Source organism: Lepus europaeus (genome assembly GCF_033115175.1).
Source record: "Lepus europaeus isolate LE1 chromosome 21 unlocalized genomic scaffold, mLepTim1.pri SUPER_21_unloc_4, whole genome shotgun sequence".
In the NCBI taxonomy this organism is placed as follows: domain Eukaryota; kingdom Metazoa; phylum Chordata; class Mammalia; order Lagomorpha; family Leporidae; genus Lepus; species Lepus europaeus.
Window position 1 is genome coordinate 78,547 of NW_026909009.1, and position 26,556 is coordinate 105,102.

A 26,556-nucleotide genomic window follows, 5' to 3' on the forward strand; every position below is an offset into this window, starting at 1 on the left:
TCTCTATAAGATGAGAGACATAGGTCCTTCGATTTTTTCAGTTGGGCCCAAACTGGAAAAACCAAAGTCCAGCATTTACTGGAAATTTTAGAGACCAGATTGTTTGAAACTTTGATTTTTTGAATGCCTGTCAAGAATGCCAAGAAGGCTCAAAATCCAAAATATCTGGTTGAAATAAGATTTCTTAAAATCATGACATAACATAGACCAAATTTGATCATTGTTACAAGGTGATTATTCAAATTTTTGAAAAAAGCACATATTTAAATAACCCATAGCTCTTAATAAAAATTCAGCTGTTTTTGAACAATTAGAATTTAACAGACATCAAGAGAACATAATAGATTACTTTAACACATTGCTTTAACAGAGCATCAGAGTTTATTCTATGTCAAAGAGAAATTGAGCTTCCTGTGATCTTTTGCTGTGAGGTTTCCTTCCTTTACCTTCTTTCATATTGGTGACCATGTTTCTGTGTTTCTGTGTGTAACACATCTTTAAGCATCTTTTGCAGGGCAGGATGAGTGGCAACAAATTCTTTCAGTTTCTGTTTGCTATGAAAAGTCTTAATTTCACCTTCATTCACAAATGAGAGCTTTGCAGGATATAATATTCTGGGCTGGCAGTTTTTCTCTCTTAGTACCTGGGCTATGTCTCGCCATTCCCTTCTAGCTTGTAGGGTTTCTGATGAGAAGTCTGCTGTGAGCCTAATTGGGAATCCTCTAAGAGTGATCTGACGGAGATCGGTGGGCCCCGTCTATCTCTTGGACAAAGAGCCCACTATGTACTTGGACACTCTGAACTTTGGTCCCTCCTGGGATTCTAGCCACAGGTAGTGCACCACCCACTTGATTTTCTGCCAGAGCACACTTTCTGACAGCGAAGCTCCTAATCATCACATCTTTTTGCAGCCTGGACCAGCTGAGAGTCGCCCAAATTGTCAAATCCTAGTTCCTCTTCCCTTAGCAGCTCTTCCTCCAGTCTCTCTGCTCTTGCCTCCTACTCTCAGCTGGTAGAAGCAACTTCAACACCTTCCGTGGAAACCTGCTGAGTCCATTTCCAGGCTCATCACTTACCAGTGTGCTTAGCCTGTAACTGCAGGCACAGTTCCGTGAGGGCTTTGCTGCCGCCTAGCAGGGTTCCCTCTCCCCCAGTTTCCGGTTCCCCAGACCTGAGCCCTCAACAGCGGCACCTTTGATGTCTGTATTTCAATTAATTATCTAATTAGTTTGAAAGGTAGAGTTACAGAGAAGCAGAGGCAGAGAGAGGGGTGGGGGGGAGAGGGAGGGAGGTCTCCCATCCACTGGTTCACTCCCCAGATGGCCACAACAGCCAGGGATGGGCAGAGCTGAAGCCAGGAGCCAGGAGCTTCATCTAGGTCACCCACATGAGTGTAGGGGTCCAAGCACTTGGGCCATCTTCTACTGCTTTCCAGGCCATAGCAGAGAGCTGGATCAGAAGTGGAGCAGCCGGGACTCAAAGCGGCACCAATATGGGAGGCTGGCACAGCAGGCAGCAGCTTTACCCCACTATACCACAGTGCCGGCCCCAATGTCTGTCTTTCTATCAAGCAGTCATTTTAGGATGATTTCCCTGACATATTTCAGGTTTTCTATATGGAGTTCACTTCCTCCTAAGCCTTCTCTGACTGACAAGTTCTAGAGATTAGAATCTAAGTATCTTTGAGGAGCCATTATTCAGCCTACCATAAATATAAAGGTTTATTGGTCAATCATCAAGCCTTCACCGATTGATTCTCATTTCTCCAGAAGTATGATAGATACGACAAGGGCTATAGGGCTAGTAGAGCTAGGTTGACTCCACGTACTGGCTCTCCCTGGCTGTTCAGTTTATCCTCTTTCATCTCATCACAAATTTAACCAAGCCTTTTTTTCCCCTTTCAGAGAAATGTCCTGGTTTGGATGCTACATTTTTCTGGTCACTCTAAGTATAGTTCTTAATGCCTGACCTACAGTCTCAGGAAGAAAAAAGAAACATAAACATTTGTTTTATCCAGCAGTTAATAGTTAAGTTCTAAAGTAAAAATATTAACGCTTGGCCTATAATCCCAAGAAGACAAAAGCATCGTTAAAAAAAAAAAAAATCCGCAGGCAGTTACAGTCAAGTGGGAAATGTTCTGACATTTCACATTTAGATGCTGTGCCGCACCCTGCTAGAGGCAGGACAGCCACCAGCAGCTCCCTGCCGGCGTCTCACCGGCTGCACTTTCAGGGTCGTTTGGAGGCCCTTGGGATTTCATTTGCAGAGCTGGCTTCTGGGACCAGCAGCCTGAGCATCATTGGCTTCTTAGAAATGTAAATTCTCAGGCCCCACTGAGTTAGAGAATCTGAGGATAGGTCTCCACAATCTGTTTTGTATGAGTTTATGTTTGTATGTATGTTTGTGTTTCTAAGTATGCATTTATCTAGTTATTTTCACTTTTATTTGAAAGACACAGCGAGGTCTTCCATCTACTGGTTCACTCCCCCAGATGCTCACCACACCTGTGGCTGGGCCAGGCCAAATCCAGGAGCTTGGAACTCCATCTGGGTCTCCTGTGTGGGCGGCAGGGATCCAAGTACTTGAGCCATCACCTGCTGCCTCCCAGGGTGTGCAGTACCAGGAAGCTGGAGCAGAAGCAGAGGAGCCGAGACTCGAACCAGGCACTCCAATAGGGGATAGAGGTGTCTCAAGCAATGATATAAGCTGAGTACCAAATGCAAAAGCCCTCCCCGACAGTCTGTTTTACCAAGCCTAAGGGTCATCCCTCTTTCTCTCTCTCTCTCTCTCTCTCACACACACACACACACACACACAGCATCTCAGGTATACAAACACCGCCATTGGTACTGTGAGCACTGCTCTGGCCAGAGAGTCGCTGGCTTTCCTCTGCTCTTGGTTTTGACCTTGTGGAAGGTGAGTGCGCTGGAAACAGATCTTTGGTTCAAATGACTTTCAGAAGAACGGCCCGCCAAGTGCCTTATCTCACTGTGCATCTCTCTTCCTGGCTTTTGGCAGGAGCTGAGAAGAAGCCTGGAACTCAGTGCAAACGCACAGAGGAGACAGGGGGATTGTCCCAGCAATGACTAGGACTCTATCGAAGAAGACGTCACCTCTGAGCCCGAGCCTGAGCCCGAGGGCTGTCCTGGAGGTGACTGCCCTCTGTCCACTGGGGACAAGGATGCTCCTGAGGACCGGGAGGCAGGTGGACGTCCCCCGCAGGGCCCGGACACCCTCGTCGTGCTGGAATTTAACCCCGCTTCTCAAAGTGAGTTCTGTCTTCCGTGGCATTTCGTTGCCTGTGGCGTCGCTGGTTCTAGCAGGAGGGCTTCGGCTTGCAACGCTGTTTTGAGTTGCGCTTCCAGGGTGGAGTTGTCCATCAGGTCCCTGTTGACTATGGAAGGAAGACTCCTGGATGCTTCCTGAGGCGCCTGAAACTCCAGGTGGCAAATGTCTGGCGAGTACTCGCGGGCGCCGTCCCAAGCCTTGGAGGGAGTGTGGCCGTGTCTCCCTTCCAGTTGGCTCACGCCGGGAAGTTAAGCCAAGGGGACTGTTGCTGGCTCAGATGACAGTAGGGCTCGTTTCTCTTCTCTTTTTTGGTGCAAAAAAAAAAAAAAAAAAAGCATTGAAATCTACACACAATTTTTTTTTATAATATGCATTTTCAGTGAACTTTCTCATGATCCCTTGTATGCACTGATTTCAAAATGATCTGCTCCTTTAATGCCATTTTCCATGAAGATTTTGGGGTTCCCTTCACACTTAATAAATGGTAAAGACTCAGTATGCATTGACTATTATTATCATCGTCTTTTAAGGAGGCATAATAAATAAAGGATATTGTGATTTTTTTTATGCCACCCATATGTTGGGTTTGGTTACAGCAAGGCAAATCTCTTTCTCCAATATCTCAGTCTTATTTCTGCTCTTTTTTAAAAAACCATTTATTTATTTATTTATTTGAAAGGCTGAGAGAGAGAGGGAGACAGAGAGAGGTCTTGCATCTGCTGATTTGCTCCCCAGATGGTCACAACAGCCAGGGCTGGGCCAGGCTAAAGCCAGGGACCTGCAGCTCCATCAGAGTCTCCCTCGCGGGTGGCAGTGACCCAAGTGCTTGGGCCGTCATCTGCTGCCTCCCAGGGTGCACACGGGCAGGGAGCTGGACTCAGAAGCTGGACACCAACATGGGAGGCTCCGAGGCAGCGTCTTGGCCAGCACCCGCCTCTCCACCCCTTTCTGTCACTCTCAGGGATCCCTCCCGAGCCGTCCAGCCTCACTCTGCGAAAGCACTTTCTGCAATTACAAGGAGAGAGGACAGAGGGGGCCCTTGTCTAGTCCTTCTCAGATCTACTCCGGCGACGCTGTGAGATGACGGCCAGCAATGCCTCCCTGCTCTTTTCCTGGGGGACCCCCGCCCCAGCTCTGCTACAGGTGGTGGAGGGAGTGGCGATCATTAGGCACCGCCCTCATTTCTGGTGGAGAAGCCAAACAGCAGGGAGGCCTGCGTGTTCAGAGCTCACCCGTCAGGCATCAAGCTGAAGCTGGCAGCCAAGTCCTGAGTCTCGTGATCTAGGGTAAGGGCCCCACAATTCCTGGCTACAAAAACGCTAATAGTGGCCGAGACCAAGAGCGTACCATGGACCCAGTGCTGTTCCCGAGTTCCATGTGCATTCGCTGGTCTAATTCTCACAGCAGGTGCAGGACCTACTATTATTATTCCCATTGCACGAAAGGAGAAACTGAGGTGCGAGGAGGTTAAGGATTTTACTAGAGAGCACAGACATAGTATGTGATGGAGGCAGGCCCTCTAGCTCCAGGGCCCTCATGCTTTATTTCAGAGTTTATAGAAAGGAAGCCATTGATTCTGCTTGGACCCAGGAGGCAGCACCAAACCCGACAGACCTGTCCAAGCAATCGAAGAACAGCCCAGCCTCAGAAAAGCTCCTCTCGGTGGCATTCAACTTCCCAAGGGAGCAAGGCTAGGAAAGGCGTGGACCACCATGCGGAGCATGGGGATGGGCCAGGGTTTCCTCAGGTGCCTTGTTGGGAGAGGGGGGAATCATCCTGGGGGATTGTTGGCGTTCAGTTACGCTCACTGCCTTCCTGGGGTGCCAGTCACTGTTCTGTCCCTCCCAACCCTGCAGGTCACTTCCAGGAGAACCTGCAGCTCTGCGCCAGCCTGCCCCTACCATCGCACCCATTGTAACAGGGGTGAGAAAAGGCCGACATAGCCAGCTAGACTTCGGTAGGATCATCTCTGCTTTACATACACACGTGCACACGTGCACATGCACGCACACACAAGATGCATGTGTCTATGTTTCTTTACTCGATGGCAACTTGTTCTGGTTTTCCACTTCAAATCGCGATATGAAGCTTCCCTCTCAAACGTCCTTACGTAAGGCAAACATGAGTCAATGGGGAGCAACAACAACCAAACAATCCTAGCAGAACAGGAATTAATTTCTGAAGGTGACATAAAAATGGCCGAAGTCTGGGCGAGGCTAGGGCTGGGTGAGTTCTCCGCTTCTGGGCTCCATTCCAAGCCAAGAGCTTGCAGGGTCCCCACTCCACACGGGTGCACAACTCACATCAAGGTTTCTACCAGTGACGTTCCCTGGAGTCGTGCAGTGCTCAGCCTGCCCGAGTGTACACAGCAGCCATGGATATTTTTAGAGTTACAAGTATCCCAAACAGACACAGGAAGAGAGAGAGAGAGAATCTTCTGGCCGGCTGCCCTGGAGTTGGCAGCCAAAGTTCCTCACTTCAAATTGTATTATTTTCTATTCAGGATCCTCCTGTAGCCTCTCCAAGCACAGGCACCACCAGGCAGCCCAAGCAGCACTGGTCCCCAGCCTGTCCTCGGGGAGAGGAAGGGACGAAACAGGCACAGGGGATCCTCTCGGGGGAGACTCACTCCCGGGGAGCCTTCCAGGAAAATGCACAGCCAGTGAGCCCCCATTCAGGTCCCAAGGCACAGGTGGCTGTTGACAGGAGAATAAGGAAGGCAGGAGCCATCCCTTAAAAAACCAGCTGACACTGACATCCTGGTGGCTCCAGGGGGCGTGAGTCAGCTTTCCATTACTTGAACTAAAATGCCTGCAAGGTGCTCCTTAGGAAGGAAGAAGGTTTATTTCAGCTTATGTTTTTGGAGGTTCACAGTACAAGATCAGACAGACCCATTCAGCTGGTGTCTGTGCAGACAGGGACCCAACAGCAAGCCAGGAAGCAGAGAGACACAGGGTTTCGATAACCAAGCCTCTTGGGGGAACTGCCTTCTCCCAGGGTAAGCCCCAATCACCTAAACATTTCCCAGGCACCATGATTAGATCAGCTGTCCACCCTCAAGTCATCCACCAACCGTTAAACCATGACCCACTATCATAAGACTAAGGGGTTTATGTGTCTGTGGAGCCGAATCCTGATCAAATTCAGTAAAGAATAGAAACAATTCATGGTGTAAAAACACCATGGAGCCTACATCAACACACTACCAAAATTAAGCCATTGGAGGCTTCGTGGTTGTAACATCTTCATGTAAAAACCACACAAGCAGCACAACTCAGATGGGCAGACGCCAGTCACAGCGTGTTCCTTAGAAGAAATCTAATACTGGACACGCCCACTTAGAGACAGTGACAGCACAATCTCTTCCTCCTTCCAGAAAGCAGCAAAGTCCCTTAGCTAACCCAGCCAGAGCCAAAAGGACCAGACGGAACAGAATGGAGAGTAGAACTCAGGCCTGGCAGGTGAACCTAGACGTGGGACCCAGCCCCATGGGTGCTCTAACCCAGCACCACTGAAGAAGCAGCTCTCGTGCTGATTAGAATAAAGGCAACACCAGAAAATCAGCTTACACTCACCCATGCCGGCCAGTCCTGCACACCTTCCTGCCTCTCCTTGCCCCTTTCCCTCTCGCACTCCTTCTCTCACACATACACACACGCATGCACACACGCACACGCATGCACACACACTCACCTCTCTCCAGCTCCACGGCCCCAGCCTCTCACCAGCCTCCCTGCCTCCATCAGTGGCAGGAACATCTGCAGAGCTGAGATGTGCCACCTTCCATCCGGGAGCCTCCAGTCGCCTGCCTTCCCACTGGGATGCTCCTGCCTTAACACACAGACTCCTACAGGTGCCTGTTCTCTGTGACACCGCAGTTTCGTTTCTTGGAATTCATCTGCCACGTGCGCATAATGACACAAGGTCAAGATCATTCGTCACAGCCTGATTTTAATAGCAAAGGGTTGGAAATAACCTAAATTTCCATTAATTAAATCAGAAATGTACATTCAATTTTTGGAAGATTCACCTTCATTAAAATGAACAAGACAGCTCTCTCTCTCAGAATATTAACCCAGAATATGAATAGTTATACCGAATGCTAACTCTACACAAAAGACGGGGCCCCCTACTGAAACCCAAGGCCCTCGGCTGTGGTGGACTGAATGCCCCCAGGGCCCCTCCTGTCCAGGGTGGGCTCCTGACATTCCCCCACCAGACACTGTATCCGCTGTCCACTGCCACTGTAACAACTTGTCACCAACGTGATGGCTTTGCCAATACAAAGTTTGCATCTTCAAACTCTACCGCCTCACTGGCCAGCACCAAGGATTCAGCACCACCCTGTTCCCACATGGCCGCTCCAGGGCACGTGCCACCTCCTTGCCCTTTCTGGCCGCCCCAGGCCACCCCCATTCTTTGCCTTCCTGCCTCCCCTCTGGAAGCCACCCCTGCCCATCTCTCTTCTTCACAGATGCGCCTCTTGCTCTGATGACAGCTGGGAAAGTTCTCCATGAGACAAGGACGGAGCCCATTTGGATCAGCTGGGACGGCCTCTCCATCTCAACCCCTCCATGTGGTCACCTCTGAAAAGCATCCCTCTCAACCCCGGGCAAGCAACACGGTGCCAACTCCTGGTGTTTATGATATGGACACGGTGGACAAGAGGGACGTCACTCCACCCATTACAGCTGCCCATGGCTCCAGCTACTGAAGCACCTCTCGCCTCCCATCAGACGGATCCATCCCTGTGCCCAATTCCTACCCAAACCTTCGAGGCTGACCTCTACAGCCCCCTCCTCCATGAAGTCCTCCCTGATTCTCCCAGGCAGATTCCGTGATGCTGAAGACCCCGCTTCATGACCCTTGTCACTCGGCATTTGAATTATGTGTCTCCGTACCCGTGGGGTCTTCAAAAAGTTCATGGAAAATGTGTGTTATGGAAAAACTATGCACAGGCTTCAAAACCTTTTTTGCACCAAAATAAACATTTTTAATTCCAGTTTTTGTCCCATGAACTTTTTAAAATTCCCTCATATATCTCTCAGTAGTTTGCAAACAATTTAAGAGTTAAGAACTGACTTTCTAAACCCTTCTTTCCTATCTTCAGTTGTATATCTTATAAGATGTGTTTACTTATTTGGAAGGTAGAGTGACACAGACAGAGAAACAGACAGAGAGATCTTTCATCTGCTCGGTCACTCCCCAAATGGCTGCAAACAGCCAGGGCTGAGCCAGGCCAAAGCTGGGAGCCACGAGCTCCATCCTGGTCTCCTGAGTGGGTTGCAAGAACTCAGGTACTAGGGCCTCTATGTCCTGCTTCCCAGGCACACGGCAGGCAACTGGATCGAAAGGAGAGTAGCTAGGGCCCAGTACAGCTTGCCGGCATCACAAGCAGCAGCTTACCCCAATGTGCCACAACCCCAGGCCTTATTTATTTTCATTTTTATTTGAAAGGCGGAGATAGAGATGAGAGACGGACAGACGGGCAAAGAAAGATCTTCTGTCTGCCAGTTCCCTCCCCAAACACCCACAACAGTCAGGCCTGGGCCAGACCAAAGCCAGGAGCCCAGAACTCCATCATGGTCTCCTCATGGGTGACAGAGCCCCAAGCACTTGGGCCATCCTCTGCTGCTTTCCCTGGAGCATCAGCGGGGAGCTGGACTGGGTAACTAAACCTGTGGCACCCTAATGCTGGGCACGTCCCCACCATGCACCACGATGCCTGCTGCACACCAGGGTCTAACAAACACTGGTGGAGCGAATGATTGAGTCCTTTCTATCTGACTACAGTATGCACTGGGTGCAGTGCGCAGCCCCAAGTAGGCTTTCACAAGCACTGCTAACCATCATGGCTGGCCCACGACGCGGACTGCACAAGTCAACACATTCATCCGCCTAGCTGACATTAGCAAGCATTTTCTGTAGAAGCCCCGCCTTTCTCATTTCATGTTCCACAGTAACTCTGCAGGCAGTACTGCCGTATGTGTTTGGGTAGCTCGCACTGGCTGCTGGGAGAAACAGCTCCACGTCATGGAGGCTTCTTTGTCAGCTGCCTCGTCAGCCTGCCTCTCCTCCATTCAGTGTCTCAGGGACCCAGGCCCTTTCCGTAGCATTAGCTGTGCCACACACGGGTTCCTCAAAAAGTTGGTGGGAAATGGAATTCCAAGAGACATTTATTTTGGTGCAAAGATGTTGAAACCCACAGAGCTTTTTCATAATACTCATTTCCCATGGACTTTTTGGAGATCCCTCTATGCATGGATTTCAATTTTTTTTCTGCACCATAATAAACTTATCTTTACATTCAATTTCCCAAGAATTGCTTAAAGTCCCTCAGATAGGAAAGCGATGCTGCAGACTCACTCACCCCAGCCCAGAAGTGACATCTATCTCTTCCTCTTGTACCCAACTGGTCAGTCTGGTCCAGTGGCCAATCCAAGGGCAAAGCAGCCTGGGAAACCAGAGCAATGAGTGGCTACTGTCACACAAAGCAGCCATAGCTGCAACGAGAATTTCCCCACCTTACAGCTGCAGAAACAGAGGTCGGAGGAACGGAGACCCCGCCCCAGGGCTTCCAGCTCGTGCATGCCAGGGGCAGAGTCAGCTCTCTCTCTCTCTCTCTTCTCTTCCCTCTCTTTCTCTATTTATTTATTTCATGTATTTGAAAGGCAGAGGAGAGAGACAGAGAGAGAGGAATCTCTCATCCACTCCCCCAAATGCTCTCAACAGCAGGGGCCTGGGCCAGGCTGAAGCCAGGAGCCTGGAACTCCATCAGGATCTCTCACGTGGGTGGCAGGGACCCAAGTACTGGAGCCATCACTTGCTGCCTTAGCAGGAAGCTGGAGCTGGGAGCAGAGCTGGGACTCGAACCGAGGCACCTAGCTAGGGGATATGGGCTTCCCGAACAGCTTCCTCACGGCGCTGCCCACCCTCACCCCGGCAAGGCAAGCTCCTGACCGCTGCTCTTGCACATCTGTGCGTACGATGCACTCACAAACTAGACCACCACGAAGACACAGCCTGGGGTCCCTGCGGCCTGGGGATGAGACAGCGCCCCCCAGCGGACAGCCCCCCCCCCCAGGAGGCAGCGTGGAGTTGGCTGGGTCTCGCCACTCCACCATCTGTTTACTGAGCCCGGTCGCTGTCAGTTTGTTCACTGGCGGCTAAATGATGGCACGAGACAACTGCTGGGTGCTGATTCTTCCCTCCAGACTGCGGTGAGAGGGGAAACAAAACCTAATTTTTTTTAAGCAAGCATCAGATGAAGCCTGAACAAAACCAATAACTCTTTGAAGACAAGCAGCTCCGGAGCCTCCCACAGACGCTCTCTGGGTGTCATTTCTGGGGTTTATTCAGCACTTGTTTACTGTTGGGAGAGAAATATTGCTCCCCTCCGGCCGCCTCGCCTCCCCTGGCCGCCACCTTCCCTAGCCAGGGGATGCCTTGGCCCTTGTGGTTGAAAATGTCATAAAAACATCCCCAAGCCTCCCAGGCCCTCAGCCCAGCCTCGGTTCTGCAGATCCAGGGTCCTCTCTCCAAACCCTGCCAAGCCCTTCTGTCTGGGCCCTGCCTTCCAGCAGCGGCTGCTCCACACTGAGACTCTCGCAGTGACAAGTCAGTTCCTCAATTGTTCAGGGTTGATTACTCATGGAGTGAACTAGTCAGGCATTTTGCGTTTGCTTTCCCCGCACACCTCCTTTCTCTGTGGGCTTCCTGCCACTCTCCACCCCCTCCACTGGCTGGCCAGCATGGAAAAGAAGTTTGCATAACTCCAGGGCTTCAAGGCCAAGTTGCTGGTGCCCCAGGTGCTCGACCAGGCCGGGGCCTGGGACTCTGGATTGCCCGTGTCTGCGCAGCCTCTTCTCTTGGCAAGGAAGCAGAATTTCCCATCCGTCTTCCGCAAAAAGACAGGGACTTTTGCCCCCAGGGCTGCCCCTGTGTGCTCGACAACAGCCTGTGTGCACGCGTGAGCGTGTGTGCGCCAGGCAAGGATGTTGTCAGCCGCCGAGTGAGGCTTGGTGGCAGGCGCTGTCTCTTCACAGCACGAAGCACGTCAAGGGACAGCCTGTGATGGCAGATCTAATAAATACAATGGCGCTTTTAAAAAACAAACCAGAGAGAGAGAGAGGAAGACGGAAGGCAAGTCACCACCCTCCCATGAAACAGTCTCCTCAATCGGCTTATCCAATGTGAGAATTGGCTTCAGACAAGGGGCCTCGTCCAGCCACAGCCCCCCACTCCCTGCAGGACTGTGAGAGCCACACACAGGCTCCTGGGCCCTCGGGACCAAGAACAGGCACTGGGCTGCTGGAAGGAGACCCGAGGGCAGCTCAGGCAGAAGCAGAGGGGCCCTGCTCTGGCCACCACCTGCTGCAGCCTGGAAGCCCGGTCCCCACCCCACTCAGCCTCCTTTAGCCTGAGACAACAGTAAGGGTCCTGGGGCCTGTGTTACCAGTGCAGTGGGTTAGGTTAAGTTGCTGCCTGCGATGCCCGTTTGACCCCTGGCTGCTCCCCTTCCCAGCCAGCTCCAGACTAATGCACCTGGGAGGGCAGCAGAACACGGTCCAAGTGCTTTGGGCCTCTGCCACCCATGTGGGAGACCTAGATGGTCCCCTGGCTTCCTCCTGGCCTAACCCTGGCTGTTGAGGCCAACTGGGGCATGAACCAGCAGAAGGGAGATCTCACCCCCACTTCCTGTAACTACGCCTTTCAGGTAAGTAAAGTCACTCTTTAAAAAAAAGAAACAGTCGGGGTCTTGCATGAGAGAATGACATCAGCTGAACTCCATGCTACCTAACCCCTTGACTTCCTTCTTGCATTCAATCAACAAACATTCATTCAGCACCACTTACAGGCTGGAGGCTCTGGGGAATCTGTAGTAAATCAGACATGAAGTTCTCGTTCCAACGTGGCAGCTAGACAGTAAACAAGCAAACAGATAAACAGCAGATGGTGATGTGCACCCCGAATGAAACAACACAGCCTGCATGATGGAGTGCCCCAGCGGACGAGGTGTCCTCCGTGAGGACAAGGCGGCCATGTGAAGATCCAAGGGCAGAACCTCCCAGGCAGGAGGCAGGTCAGGTGCAAAGGCCCTGCAGCAGCCATGAGCAGCCCCTGCCCAAGGAGCCACAGGGGCCGTGTGGGCACTGGGGCAACTGAAGGGTGGGGCGGCACTCGAGGTCTGAGCAGGCCTGGAAGCGCTCATAGGCAGGGCCGAGGAGCAGAGACATCTGGGGCTGGGGCAGTGCCCCTCGCAGCCCAACTTCACGCCTGGGTACCCAGCCAGGCCCTGTGCTGACTCCGCCCTGCAGTGCCTGATCTGCCTCAGAGTCCCAGGAGGGAGAAGCTCGGGTCACATATCCGGTTTGCGGGGCCAGTCAGAACGCCCAGAAGGGGCACGGCCAGAAAGAGCTGGGAAAAGAAAGCATGGCTGCCCGCAGTGGTGACGGCTTGAGTTGGGGAATCTGAGAAGCTAGATGGGGCTGGGAAGGGCCCTCCCAAGTGCCCGCTCCTCAGCTATGCCTTGGGGTGGTGGGCAGCGCCCAGCTTCGCTCCTCCTGCAGCTCGGGCCTCCTCTCTCAGACTGGGAAGCCATCGAGGGCAGTTTGGGCATCCTAGAACCCCCGTGTGGCTGGGCCTCGGTCAGTGCGGGGGGTGCCCTGGGAGGAGCAGGGGCTGGAGGGGAAGGGGGCGCATAGGTGGAGGAGCAGGGGAGGGGTCCTCAGGCTGCAGGGGGGAGAAGGGGGCTGAGAGAGCTGGAGGGAGGGGCAGAGACGAAGAACCCACAAAGGAGAGAGCTGGAGACCAGGCAGAGAGGGAAACCGGCCATGAGCCAAGGAGGATTGGAATCCAGCTTTGGCAGCTCTAGCCTGCGGGTTGGATTGGCTCACTAGGCTCTCCCATGATGGGCAGGGACCCAAGCACTTGGGCCATGATCTGCTGCGTTCCCTGGTGCTTTAGCAGGGAGCTGGATTGGAAGCGGAGCAGCAGGGACAAACTGGCTCTCGGATACGGGATGCAGGTGTCGTAGGCAGCGGCTTAACCCTCTGCAGCACAACGGTGGCCCCCGGAATGACTTGGTTTTAACTCAATCGCTTGTGCAAAGACCCCATGTCCAAATAAGCCACATCTGGAGGCACTGAGGGCTAAGATTCCAGCATATAAATGGGGGGGGGGGTAAACGCAAATCAACCCTTCACATCACCTGCCTTCTCTGTGCCTCAGTTTCGACACCTATAAAATGGGCACCTTCCGTGGCGGATCCTTCTGGGGCATAGTAAGCCTTAGTGCATGATAGTTATTATGGCACTCTAATGCCCTCCAAAAATGTCCACGCTGTACTCCTAGGAACCTATGGATATGGATGTGTTACTCTACACGGCAGAAGGGACCTTGCAGACGTGACCGGGGTTGCAGATGGAAAGATCATTCCAGAATACCCAAGTGGGCCCCACGAAATCAGGAACTACAGAGAACATCCCCTGGACTGACCCGACAGTGGGAGACACAGCCACAGCAGGACGAGGGCTTCGCCCACTGGGGCTGGCTTGGAGGATGGAGGAAGGTGAGGGCACCAGGGAGCCCGGAGAGCACCCCTCCCCCACCCCGTGCACAGCCAGCAGGGAAACAAGGACAGCAGGCCGAGCACTCCAGGGGGCTGGGTGCTTCCCAGAGCCAGGAGGCAAAGACCCCGCCTCCAGCGCTGCCTGCCAGCACTTTGGCTTGGAGATTGCACCAGACCCATGGCCTGCAGAACTGTAGGGTGATTGACAACACGAGCTCGGGGTCGCTGGGGACAGCAGCCGCAGGAAATGGGCACATTCTGAAAACACTATTGAGGTGGGAGGGGGTGATCTGATTGACCAGATGGAGGCCAAGCTGCCATGGGGTCCCAGGGAGGGGCATGCAGCACCTGGAGGACCCTTAGGGCCAGGGCTGGAGGCTGCACGCTGGCCTTCTCCTTAGGAGTCGGCACAGTGTCTGAGCATGGAGAGGAGGGCCAGGGTGTCTCTGTGCCCACACAGGGAGATGCCTGAGGGCCCCTAGGGATTGAGGGAGCTCCCCCACATCTCCACATCACAGACCCACCCCTGCAGTCATAACCCTGACCGTGGCAAGCTGTGCTTCCCCCAGATGCGATCCTTGGCCTTCCATGGTGAAAAGAACTCCGCAGGGGGCTGGTGCCATGGCACAGTAGGTTAATCCTCCGCCTTCAGCACTGGCATCCCATATTGGCGCCAGTTCTAGTCCTGGCTGCTCCTCTTCCAATCCAGTTCTCTGCTATGGCCTGGGAAAGCAGTAGAAGATGGCCCATGTCCTTAGGCCCCTGCACCCGTGCAGGAGACCCAGAGGAAGCTCCTAGGTCCTGGCTTTGGATCAGTTCAGCTCTGGCCATTGTGGCCATCTGGGGCATGAACCAGCGGACGGAAGACTCTGTCTCTTCCTCTCACTTTCTGTAACTCTGCCTCTCAAATAAATTAAAAAATCTTGAAAGAGAGAGAGAGAGAGAGAGAGAGAGAGAGATCTGATTAAGTTAATGATAGAGAGCGGAGGAGATCAGCTTGGATTTTCCCAGGCAGGAGGGCGAGGGTCAGAGGGAAGCAGAAAACGGGGTAACAGAGCCAGGGGGTGCATGGAGGGGCTTTGTAGATGGAGGAGAGGACCCAAGGCCCGGAGTACAGTCAGCCCCTAGCAGTTGGGAAAGGTAAGTTAACAGATCCCCACCCCCACCCTGGAAGCTTCCAGAAGGAATGCAGCCCCTGGTGACACTTTGCTTTCCGACTGCTGACCACCAGAGCCAAGCCCGGTTCCCTTGCCAGCTGCCACTGCCCGGTCAGCGGGGGCGGGGTCTCCTGGGGCCTCCCTGCCTCCACTTTCATGCCCCTTCCGTCTGCCGCAGCCTGGCTGGCAGAGGACCCCCTAGAAAGGTAAACTGGATCACACCACTCCCCTGCCTGCCCTAAGGACTTCTCATTGCACTTACACAAAAACTCGAGTCCTCACCGTGGCTTGCGGGGGTCTTAGGCAGGAGGGGCCCATCCTTGCTGTGTCACCTGGGGAGCTCTGGCCAACCAGTGCCCCCCAGGGTTGGGGTCCAGGGGACCCTAACGTGTGGCCAGGCCTAAGCTGTTGGCCCCACCCCACCCCTCTGCCTCATGTACTCCAGACCCCATAGCCACCTCGCAGCTCCCTGCACCTGTCACTTGCAGTCCAGGCTCAGGCACTGCACATGCTTGTCCGGTTTCCCAGAGGTTTTCCCAACCCTCCGTTATCAAACAGCGTCCCCATGCCCTTGATGGCGCCATGTGTGTCCCGGCAGCCCTCACCCCGCCTGTGGGAACAGATGTGTCTATGTGTGTGTGTTCATCACCTGTGTCCCCATTAGACCACCAGAAGGGCAGGTTTGTGGCTCAGCAGGTTAGACGGCTACTTGAGATGCCCATATGCCAACTGCCAATTTGTGTCCTGGCTGCTCCGCTTCTGGTCCAGCTCCCTGCTAAGGGAGAGGCAGCAGCTGATGGCTCAAGTACTTGAGCTTCTGTTTCCAACATGGGAGACCCGGATGGAGCGCCTGGCTCCTGGCTTCGGCTTGACACAGCCCTGGGGAGTGAACCAGCAAATGAAGGATCTCTCTCTTCACACCCCCCACCCTGTCACCTTCCTTCCAAATAAATAAAATAAAAAACAGCTTGGAACTCATGCACACAGAGGTCTTCACAATTTCACAGAAAATGTGTTTTCTGGAAAACAATGCATGGATTTCCAAATTGTTTTTGCACTCAAGCTCCTATTTGAATTCTGTTTCCACCACCTGTGTGAAGTCCCTCCTATCTGATTGCTGTTGTAAACCAGGGCTTTGCTGTTGCCCCCAGCCTCTGCCATCCCAGGCCAGGCTCACCACAGAAGCATACTCAAGGCCGAGCCCCAGCAAAGGATCTCTGAGGAGGCAGAGCTGCAGCAGGAAGAGGCCTGGCTGTGAGGTCAGCAGGGCTGCCCCCGAGGCTCAGGGCACACCTCCCCAGCGGGGGACCCTGGGGGAGTTGCTGCACTGCTCTCAGCCTCAGTTTCTTCATCTGTAAAATGGGCACAGTGGCCGACTTCTCAGCCCGCTACGCAGGGTGACTGAGTGAAGCGACTGTCTTGTCCTGGCTGCTGGCCCCAGGATTCCTCCCAGGGACAGAAATGACTCTGTTGAGAAAGTGTTCCATTGATGTGCCTGCACCAGAGTATCCCAGTGCGTGTGCGGGCACACACACACACACCTGCACATGTCACACACCCCTGTGCACATGTGCACACCTGTGCTCGTATACACACTATGCATGCCCACACTGCACATATACACACCTGTGCACACGTACACACACCTGTGCACATACACACACTGCACGCACCTATACACAAACACACGTGTGCACATGTACACACCTGTGCTCGTATACACACTGCATGCCCACACCACACATATACACACCTGTGCACACGTACACACACCTGTGCACATACACACTGCACGCACCTATACACAAACACACGTGTGCACATGAACACACCTGTGCTCGTATACACACTGCATGCCCACACCGCACATATACACACCTGTGCACACGTACACACACCTGTGCACATACACACACTGCACGCACCTATACACAAACACACGTGTGCACATGAACACACCTGTGCTCGTATACACACTGCATGCCCACACCGCACGTATACACACCTGTGCACATATACACACTGCACGCACCTATACACAAACACATGTGTGCACATGTACACACCTGTGCTCGTATACACACTGCATGCCCACACCGCACATATACACACCTGTGCACATGTGCACATACACACACACCTGTACACATATACACACTGCACACACTTGTGTACACACACCTTTGCACGTATGCACATTTGTATACACACGTACCCACACCTGCACTGCACATACACACACCTGTGCATATGTACACACATCTATGTGTACACACATACCTGTGCACGTATACACACTGCACACACACACACACCTGTGCCTATGGGGCTGCATGTCCACTGCCACAGGGAAGGCTTGGGGAGTGAGAGGGGGCTTTGCGTGAGTGAGGCAGGAACTCCTTGGGAAGCCCAGGTGGGAGGAGTGGGGCCAGCCAGGTGACAGATGCACCGTGGAGCCGGCGCTGTGCAGTGGGACCTCCCACGGACCTCCAGTGCAGTCAGCAGAATCCTCAGATGCTCTCTGAGAGGCCCTGTCACTATGGAAACCCAAAAGGGGGCAGCATCGTATTCTGATGCTCACTCCCCCGTCAGGAGGGGAGTCACCCATAAGCAACCCAGACCCCACACGCAAAGGAGGCCTCTGGGAAACCTGGGATTGGCAAGGAGGGCTGGGACCCCAGAGAGCCGGTAGTCAACAGGGAATGAGGCCACAGGTATGTGGCTCCCAGAGGCACAGAACCCATGATGGTAGCTGGGGCTCAGGTGGAGCAAACAAAATCAGAGTGCTATGGGGAAGTTTTGTACCACCACAGCCTTGAGGGTCTACCATCCCAATGCCATTTCCTGCCCACGGGGCTTCTGCGCCCGTGAGGAAGCAAGCTTGCCCATGCTCCAGGGGACTCACAGACACCTGCCCAGAACACAGACACCAGACACCCCTGTCCCACCTCACCCTGGGGTCAGAATAATGGAAATGACCACGGCGGCCAGTGCCCCTGTGCAGGAAACCATTCTTCAATGACTGGTCCCAGCAGGGATGGGGAGAACCCATGCCACAGCTCCCACGGGGCTGAAACACAAAACGCACCTGCAGCTGGGCAGGAGCGTGGCTCCCTCGTGCCTGCATCAGCCCCTTCTGGATGGCATCAGGGGTCTGAGAGCCCCACAGAGGACAGGCTGGGCACACTCCCTCCCCTCTGGGGATGCCCCAGGAAAGCAGGTGCACAAAATCCCACCCCTATTTCCAAGAAGGTTTCCTTGCAGTCCCAGGATTCTGCAGGTGACTGCACGTGCCAGGGTGGAGGAAGGAAGTGACACTTCCATCCCAATCCTGGGCTGAGACTGCCCTGAGCCAGTACTGCCTCGCGCCAGCCACTCTGCCTAAACGGGTCCCAGCTCCGTGGCCTCCAGGACATCCTTTGTTCAGGGCATGGCCGTGAACTCACGAGGGGCTGGTGTAGATGACTGATGCCAACCGCCACACAGGGTCAGGGACACAAAAGGTAGTGGCGGAGACTGCGGGAAATTGGAGAACAGCGGCCCACCCTGCGGGGCTGGAGTCCACTGTGGCCACATGCGACCAGTACTGCTGGGTTCTTCCTCCTGTCCCAGAGAAGGCAGAACCTCCTGAATTTGCAAGTTCGGCTGGGAGAAAGACTGTTCTCTGGGCACACTCAGCCCTTCTCTTTGGGGGACCGCCCATGACTTTGGCCACCTGAGACCATGTAGGCAAGGGAGATGCCTTTGGGCCGAGGTGCCTGGTTCCTTTAGATCATGCGAGAGAGAAAATCCGTGCTCCTGTGTCGTGTAAGCCTCTGTGATGTTGGGTGTTTGGCTCAGCAACTGGCCTTAAATCCATGCTAATACACTTGGCCACAAATTCCATTTTAAGATCCTGAGTGAGCCCGGCCAAGCCTGCCTGCCTGCCAGCAAGTGCCAGTTTGCAGCCCGGACCTCAGGCAAGGATCTTGACAGAACCTTCTGCTTCGCCTCACTCCTCAGCTCGCAAGTGCCTGGGAGTTCTCTCCCATCAGCCCAGCTAAGTCCAAACCCCCTGGCACCCCAGAGCGGGGGTGTCCCAGCCAGCGCTGCCTCTGGTCTCATTTCTCACGCTCCCACGCATTCCCTGTAGCTGTTCCAACTTGCCCACGGTTTCTGAGCCTTCAAGGTCGCCGCCTCCTCCAGGCAGCCATCGCTCCCCCAGCCTGAGTCAGTCACACCCTCCTCTGCCCTCCCACCACCCCTTAAACATACCCTATTAATACCTCGTGAGAGCATGCACCGTGTGCTGCTCTAATTGTGCAAAGCTGTGAAGGCAAAGGCGCTCACCGGAGGCAGGCAGGCAGAGGCCCCAGTGCCCAGGCTCAGGCCCTGTGTGGGCCGAGGCCAGGGACCCAGCGCCTCCGAGCCTCAGCCTTCTCAGCTGTGAGCTGGTGACAGCGCTGCTTGGAACTTTAACAAGCACAAGACACCGTGTCTCTTGCACCCAGGCATTCTGCTAGGGCTCTGAGCAACCAGAAATGCACCTGTCATCATGGAGCTTAGAAACTCAACAGTGGTAACCGACCTGAAACTAGATTGGATGCAGGGAAAACATTACTTCATGCAGCTGTGCTAACATTTACAAAGGAGGAGTATTTGCATGGGTGAAGGGAACAGTCTACCCTGTCCGTGTCTCTTCCTAGGAAGAGACACAAAGTGGGTTCTGGCCAGGCAAGCGAAGAGGAGAGCTGGGGGGAGGGGATTCCAGGAAGCAGGAATGGCACGTGCAAGGGCCCTGAGGCATTAAGGTAATTTCCTCCTCCATGAACCCAAAGAAGAAAAAAAATGTGTCAGGGCAGAGCAGCTGAGTGTGTCTTTGGGTCTCCATGGCCCAGAACAGAGCTTGGCATGTGGTAAATGTGACCAGATATTTGCCAGCTGAGTGAGGGACCCTGCTCGTGGCTCCACCCCTGTGCACTGGCCCTGTGTCCGGGGCTGTGCTGGACCAGGAGGAAGATGTGAGGCTGGACTTGTTCTGGATCGTGCTCTCTCAGCCTTTCCACTCCCAAAGCTGGACACACACGCGCGTGGACCCCAAACACCAGGTTAAGGCATCAGAGTTTGTGGCAAAGACCAGCCGCAGTCACCCAAAACCTGGGCCCCTTCTTCAATGGGGCTGAAGACATCCGGGCCTCCTGGGCAGTAACATGGCCCTGCACGGCTCTTGCAAATGGACAGTCCGAGTCAGGGCTGGAGACCCCGGGCAGATCTCCTTCACCCTCCTTCCCAGCTGCCCCCAGGAACTGGGGCCCTGGAAAGACTGGTGGGGTGTGGCTGTGCCACCTAGGAGAGAAACAGCCCTCTGCTCTGCCTCCCTACTGCAGGGTTGCTTTGTCTGCAGCACAGCCTTGCGTGCCTCACATGGTGTCTAGGAAAGGGACAGGGACCTTGGAGTTTGAAGCACTAAATGGCTGCGTCATGAGGCAGAATGGGGTGCGGCCTTGGCTTCTGGTGGCGCCAGGGATGGGTGGTGACTCAGAAAGGGGAGCTTGGGGCCGGCATTCTGGCATAGCGGGTGAAGCCACCTCCTGCAATGCCGGCATCCCATGTGGGTGCCGGTTTGAGTCCCGGCTGCTCCACTTCCGGTCCAGTTCCCTCCTATGGGCTAGGAAAGCAGTAGAAAATGGCCTAAGTGCTTGAGCCCCTGCACTCACATGGCAGGAGTTCTTGGCTCCTGGTTTTGGGCCTAGCTTGGCTATTGTAGCCATCTGGGGGAGTGAACCAGGAGATGGAAGCGCTCTCTCTCTCTCTCTCTCTCTGTGTTTGTGTGTGTGTGTGTGTGACTCTGTCTTTCAAATAAATCAATCTTTTTTTTTAAACTTATTTGACAGGTAGAGTTAGTGAGAGAGAGAGACAGAGAGGAAGGTCTTCCTTCTGTTGGTTCACTCCCCAAATGGCTGCTATGGCCAGTGCTGCAGCAATCTGAAGCCAGGAGCCAGGTGCTTCCTCCTGGCCTCTCATGTGGGTGCAGAGCCCAATCATCTGGGCCATCCTCCACTGCCCTCCCAGGCCACAGCAGAGAGCCGGACTGGAAGAGGAGCAACCAGGACTAGAACCGGCGCACATTGTAAGACCCCTTAAGCAGGCGTCCCACAAACCCACAAACCGGACCCCAGAAACACAGACTCCACTCCAATCGATGCAAAAGGCAAGAGGAAAGTTTATTACATTTGCAAATGGGCTGTCTCAGCAGCACCTACTGGTAAGGTGCAGAGAGAGAGAGAGCAGCCGCGAACAATAGCTTACAGAGTATTTAAAGCTTAAAACCACAGTATTAGCATACTTAATTGTGTTACAATTTTATTGGGCAAGCTACAGGATACTAGCATTTTATTGGGTAAGTTAATGGTTGCTAGGTAAGGGGCTTGGGAGGGGGGGTCACGGGCAGTTTCTTTTTCTCAGCTGAAGCAAGCAAGGACGAGGATGGCAGTACAGAACCTTATTGTAACTTTTTTCCGGACTCCTGCAAGTGTTATCGCGTGAGACCGTTACACAGACACAGAGCAGTTTCACAAGGCAGTTTCCCAAGGTTATTCTGCAGGCAGGTGGAGACACAGTTATCTTAAGAAATGGCTACTGTCAGCAGCCAAACTTTTTAACCCTTGCTAGAATTATTTTGCTAAAATTATTTTAATATTTACTTTTAGCAGGGGTCTTATATTCCCTCCTCTTCTTTTTGTACTAATTTTAATCTTAAAATTTTACAGGGCTTTTTTTAGTTTAGCCATAGAGTCTCTGATGATCCCTGAATGGATCAGTGTAGAAGTAGCACTTTTTTTTTAAGGCAGCACATAAACCCCCCTTTTTTTTAAAAAAAAAAACAAGTCCATTCTCCTTCTGTTTTGCAATACTACTTTAAAGACTGTTTTAGCTTACCAATGGTCTTCTCTAGGTCCAGTATATCGTCTTCTACTGCTCTATGGAGGGCCTGATATTTTTGGCGTTGATTATTATTATTTTTTTGCAAGGGCGGCGGTGCTGTTTCCACACCTGCCGCAACCCCCTTTTTATTTAATTGAGAATGGCCTCTGTCTTAGGTTGCCCTCAGTCATTCCTGTCCTTACCCGTCATCGGTAACTCTGGCAGCTTGGCCTAGAGCCCTGTCTTAGGTTGGTACAGGATGCTGAGTGTCTTACCCGTCTTTGAGTACCATTCCAGTCTGACATTAGGTGAGAGATGAAACTTACAGCCAAATATTAATTATTTTTGATTACAAAGGAGGTTTGGTAGCAAACTTGAACCAATTTTTTTTGGCCATATTGGACAATCCAGTAGCAGTAAGATTGTTTTGGTCACTAAACATGCAAGCCTTCGCAGTCCACGGTTATTTTCAAAGGCCAGTCCAGGAACACTTACTACCGATACAGCCACGGCAAGGGCAGTGTCCTCTCCTATTAGGATGACGTTGCCATTACAGTCTTCAGGTGAAGCACGCCGCCGACATGTTCTATCCACCGCTGTAAATACAGATGTCAGCATCGGGGCCACATGGGAGCAATTGCGGAAGTTATCAGAGGCTAATGATGTAAAGGCCTATTGGCTGCATAGAAAAACCCATTTCTTAGGAGCCCGCGTCCCATTTTAGTACCGGATCAGGTCCATTCCATTGATTGGTGATAGGATTCCTCCATTTTACCATTGTTCTTTTAACATTTTGTAACTTTTTTACACCCTCTGTAACTTACTCGAACCTTTTGTAACTTACTCAAACCTTTTGTAATTTACAGTCATTTTTTTTTTTTTTACTGGCACCGATTGTAAACCTTAATAACTTGTGGAGGCTGTGCACTCCATAACTTGTCATCCCAATTTTTACTCAATCCTGAGCAGAGAGCCCATTCCTTTGCCAAAGAGGCCAACTGAGGGTCTTTCCAGCCAGGAACATTACAGGCTACATATGTAACTTCAGTTTTTTTTTTAAAGAAAGGCATTGCTTTGTATACTTGCAGATCCTGCCAACTTTGTCAATTTGTGACAGCAAATTATTTTTTTTGTTGTCTGCTGTGCATAGACTTAGTTACTTTTAGTTTAATCTGCAAGAAATACGCTGCAAGCCTTGTAGTGCACACTAAAATTATTTAGAGGAAAGATGGTAAAGGAGCATAGATTAACAGAATGTTGCAATAAACACGGCTCCATTGCTTTAATGATACTATAGCAAGACGGTCCTCTGATCCCTGTAGGGAGGGCCCGAGGCTGGCCCCACTTCCAGTTTTCCGAACTCTGTTTTTTTAATGAATTACCTTCTTTATTAGTTTTGGAGTAACATTTATTGGCCCAATGCCTTCCCCTTTAACACCGGGGGAAAATACCAGGAGGAGCCTTATTTTGATTTTTAGAAAGTCTGTTAAAGGTACCAAGAGAACTTAGAGTATCTGGTCAAAATAGAATTCCTTAACATCCTGAAATGATAGCCATTTATTAGTTAGGGTGATTTTTACACTTTTAAACCAGATCTGATCATAATACTTAACAATGCTTTTCATTAACCTGAACTTAACAGAGACAGTAGAGTAACATGAATTCTATGTCTCTTGTTTGTCGAATAAACCAGAAATAAAAACCTTGAACATAAGGGTTTACATAATTTAGAACTATTTAACAGAGTCAAAAAGAGCTTACAGGACCTAACTCTAGAAATGGCAGAGCAACCGATTAAGCAGACACTGTTAAAATAGACATTACAGTTTTTGCAAAAACAGATTTCAAGACTTAGACCATTTCCAGATATTTACTAACATTAGTGCACATTTTTTTTTTTAAAACCTCATTGTTGTAACAGAAGATCAGACTTTAACTTTAGGTCAATGTAATTTTGGCATTAGCACTTAAAGAAAACTCTGTAAACAATTTTAAAGTTGTAAACCTTTTAAAACTTTTTATGACTTGCTCACACCTTCTGAAACGTTATATCTGTAGTTACTTTTACATAGTCTTGAATTGTCATGTATGGACAATTTATGAGAATACATGCTAACAAACTTAAACAGTCTCTCTTATCGAATTTAAGATGTGAAAAGTACAATACATTTCCCCACATTTTGCTTAGCATTGATGCCTAGATGGCTTAAGACACTGAGTTATTAATGAATACCACACCATTATCTGAATTAAAAGTCAAAATTACATTTCCATGCTTTTAAGTAACATAAGAATAACTCCTCCTGGACAGCAAACATGGACACAACTTTGAAAAGATCTTCATCGTTAAGAGAAACATGTTTAAAGCATATCAAAGACATGTAAAACCGAGCAAGTGAGCTACCAAGCAAACCAAAGGGCTTTGGCATTAACTTAATTCTCTGAACCAATGTTAACAACATAAAGGCTTGTATACACAGAATTTACTCTTATTTTTATAAGACCACTCTAGCTGGAAAGCAAAAACATGAATACAGCATAGGTCTGACACCATTTACAACATTTTAATACATTTCACATAATCTGAATTGACTCAAGCAGCTGTTACTTTAACAAATTTTAGATTCTCATCCTTTGAGAGTTCCAGGGATCCAACTGGAAGCCCAAAGTTGGAAGACTTGGTTTAGAATTTAAGCTGTCAGAGTCAAGCGGTTTAGCCAACAATTAGTACACTTCTGATCAGTTGGGTAATCACTCAAACACTGAAAACAGATAAACAACATAAACAACTTTGCGTTACAGTTTTCCCAATCAAGACTCATAATGGCAATAGAAAAACGCGAAACCTTCAAGGCATGTGAAGGAACACTCTCATCAGATAAGTCAGGGACAGCAGCACAGAAAAGAACTAGACATCAGCATATGAACCATTGCTTAGGCTTCCATTAACTGCAAAGAGAAAAACCCATCAGGTTGGAAAGGGTTAATGGATTAAGGTTCTTGCTCTGGCTCCCTCTCAAAGCCCCAAGGACAAGGGTGGCTCATTGCTAAGATTTTAGGCAAGCATCCGTCTCGGATCTTGGCCAGAGAGCCGAGACACGAAGCATGCCCACCTGTTTATCAGAAACATTCCTTTATCCTCCTCCCCGGGAACTGGCCAGGCTCCCAAGGAGCAGGAGAAGGTCATCCGGCAGCAAAGTTACTTGTCTACCAGAGCTGAACCTAGATACAAGCCCCTTTATTTTAAAAATTTGTCCTTACATTTGGCCCTAGGGTTACATTGAGAGGTAGACATAATTAACACATTATAAGAATACAATATAAATTTTTTTTTGTAAAGCAAACCAAGCATAATCTGTTCAAGCACTCCTATTAATAATAGGGTAGAGTTAACACATAATACAAAAATAGAATGGGTAGTCCGGACACCTTGCCACCACAATTTCTCATTTCACATAGTAATATTAACTTTATAACAGATAACATTTACTTTAAATGAAATATTTAAATGCAGGGTGGGGGGTGTCCAGTGTGATCTATATTTTTTTTTACCCCGAGTGTTTCTTATCCACAACACCCTCTTCAGTAAACCAAGGACTAATTTTTTAACAGCGCTGATAAATAGCTCTATGGTTTGTTTCTTTAACCCTATCCTCTACATCTGCAATAAAGTTTTTCCAGCCTTTGTCACAGCTTGTTTTGTTTCTTTAAATGCACATTTAACTCTTTTTTGAGTACATTTTAATGTTGCTCATCCACGACTCCTTCTGCGAACCAAGGACTGACTACTCCTATGGCATCAATGAACTGTTCTATGGCTCACCTTTTTTTAATCCTATTTCCTGCATCTGTAATAGAGTCTTTATAGCCTTGACCTGTGAGATAATAGAAGAGTCAAAAGTTCCATCCCATGGCCACCCGACATTGAAGGCTGGCCAGTCAGAGGTACAGAAGACCGTCCAATTTTTCTTCCACACCTCCACAGACAAGTTTTGAGCCCACTCTCGGACCTCCTTCCAATGACCTAAAGTGAGGCTCAAAGGTGTAGTTAGACCTTGTCCCATGTTAATGACAAAAGGCAAGTAAACTATAACACAGAAAACAATCACAAGACACACAAACACACTGCGCGCGACGATGGAACGAGACAAAACTGAAACCAAAACTCCAGATGGGAGCGGCTGCCTAGCCAGCCCCTTCCCGGGGAAGGAGGAAGACGAAGTCCTTCCCTTCTTCCCAGCCAGGTGGGAGAGCGGCCTAGCCAGCCTCTCCCAGAACACCGCTGGAGCATCCTCCAGGGCTTGAGCCAGGGGTCCTGGACACGTCTGTCCCTGCCTACTACTGGCTCTACTCTTTCGGCGCCTAGCGCCCGGACGCCTAGCGCCCGTACAGACAAACAATAGAACACACAGAAATACACAGAACAGGAAAGACTTACCTCTGATTGGGAGATGGAGGGTGGATCTGGAGTCCAATTTCCCGGCCAATGCACCAAGAAATGTAAGACCCCTTAAGCAGGCGTCCCACAAACCCACAAACCGGACCCCAGAAACACAGACTCCACTCCAATCGATGCAAAAGGCAAGAGGAAAGTTTATTACATTTGCAAATGGGCTGTCTCAGCAGCACCTACTGGTA

The 26,556-nt window shown here is 51.1% G+C and overlaps 1 protein-coding gene and 1 long non-coding RNA gene across 5 annotated transcripts in view; one reads left to right on the forward strand and one right to left on the reverse strand.

Moving 5' to 3' along the window:
• The window catches only part of LOC133754339 (uncharacterized), a 49,172-nt gene extending 45,389 nt beyond the window's left edge, over positions 1 to 3,783 (forward strand). The window contains exon 3 of the long non-coding RNA XR_009865210.1: positions 3,019 to 3,783. This is a non-coding gene — a long non-coding RNA (uncharacterized LOC133754339). The remainder of the gene's footprint in view (positions 1 to 3,018) is intronic.
• LOC133754338 (general transcription factor 3C polypeptide 1-like) overlaps positions 548 to 26,556 on the reverse strand; it is a 65,027-nt gene continuing 39,018 nt past the window's right edge. The window contains exons 4-6 of one of the 4 annotated variants that reach the window (XM_062184800.1): positions 12,144 to 12,206; positions 9,659 to 9,742; positions 548 to 3,591 (exon numbers count right to left, since the gene is read on the reverse strand). In XM_062184800.1, the coding sequence (XP_062040784.1) occupies positions 3,537 to 3,591; positions 9,659 to 9,742; positions 12,144 to 12,206 (202 nt within the window). In that variant the 3' untranslated portion in view covers positions 548 to 3,536. The remainder of the gene's footprint in view (positions 3,592 to 9,658; positions 9,743 to 12,143; positions 12,207 to 26,556) is intronic. The other 3 variants (XM_062184802.1, XM_062184801.1, XM_062184803.1) reach the window with 3 other exon arrangements.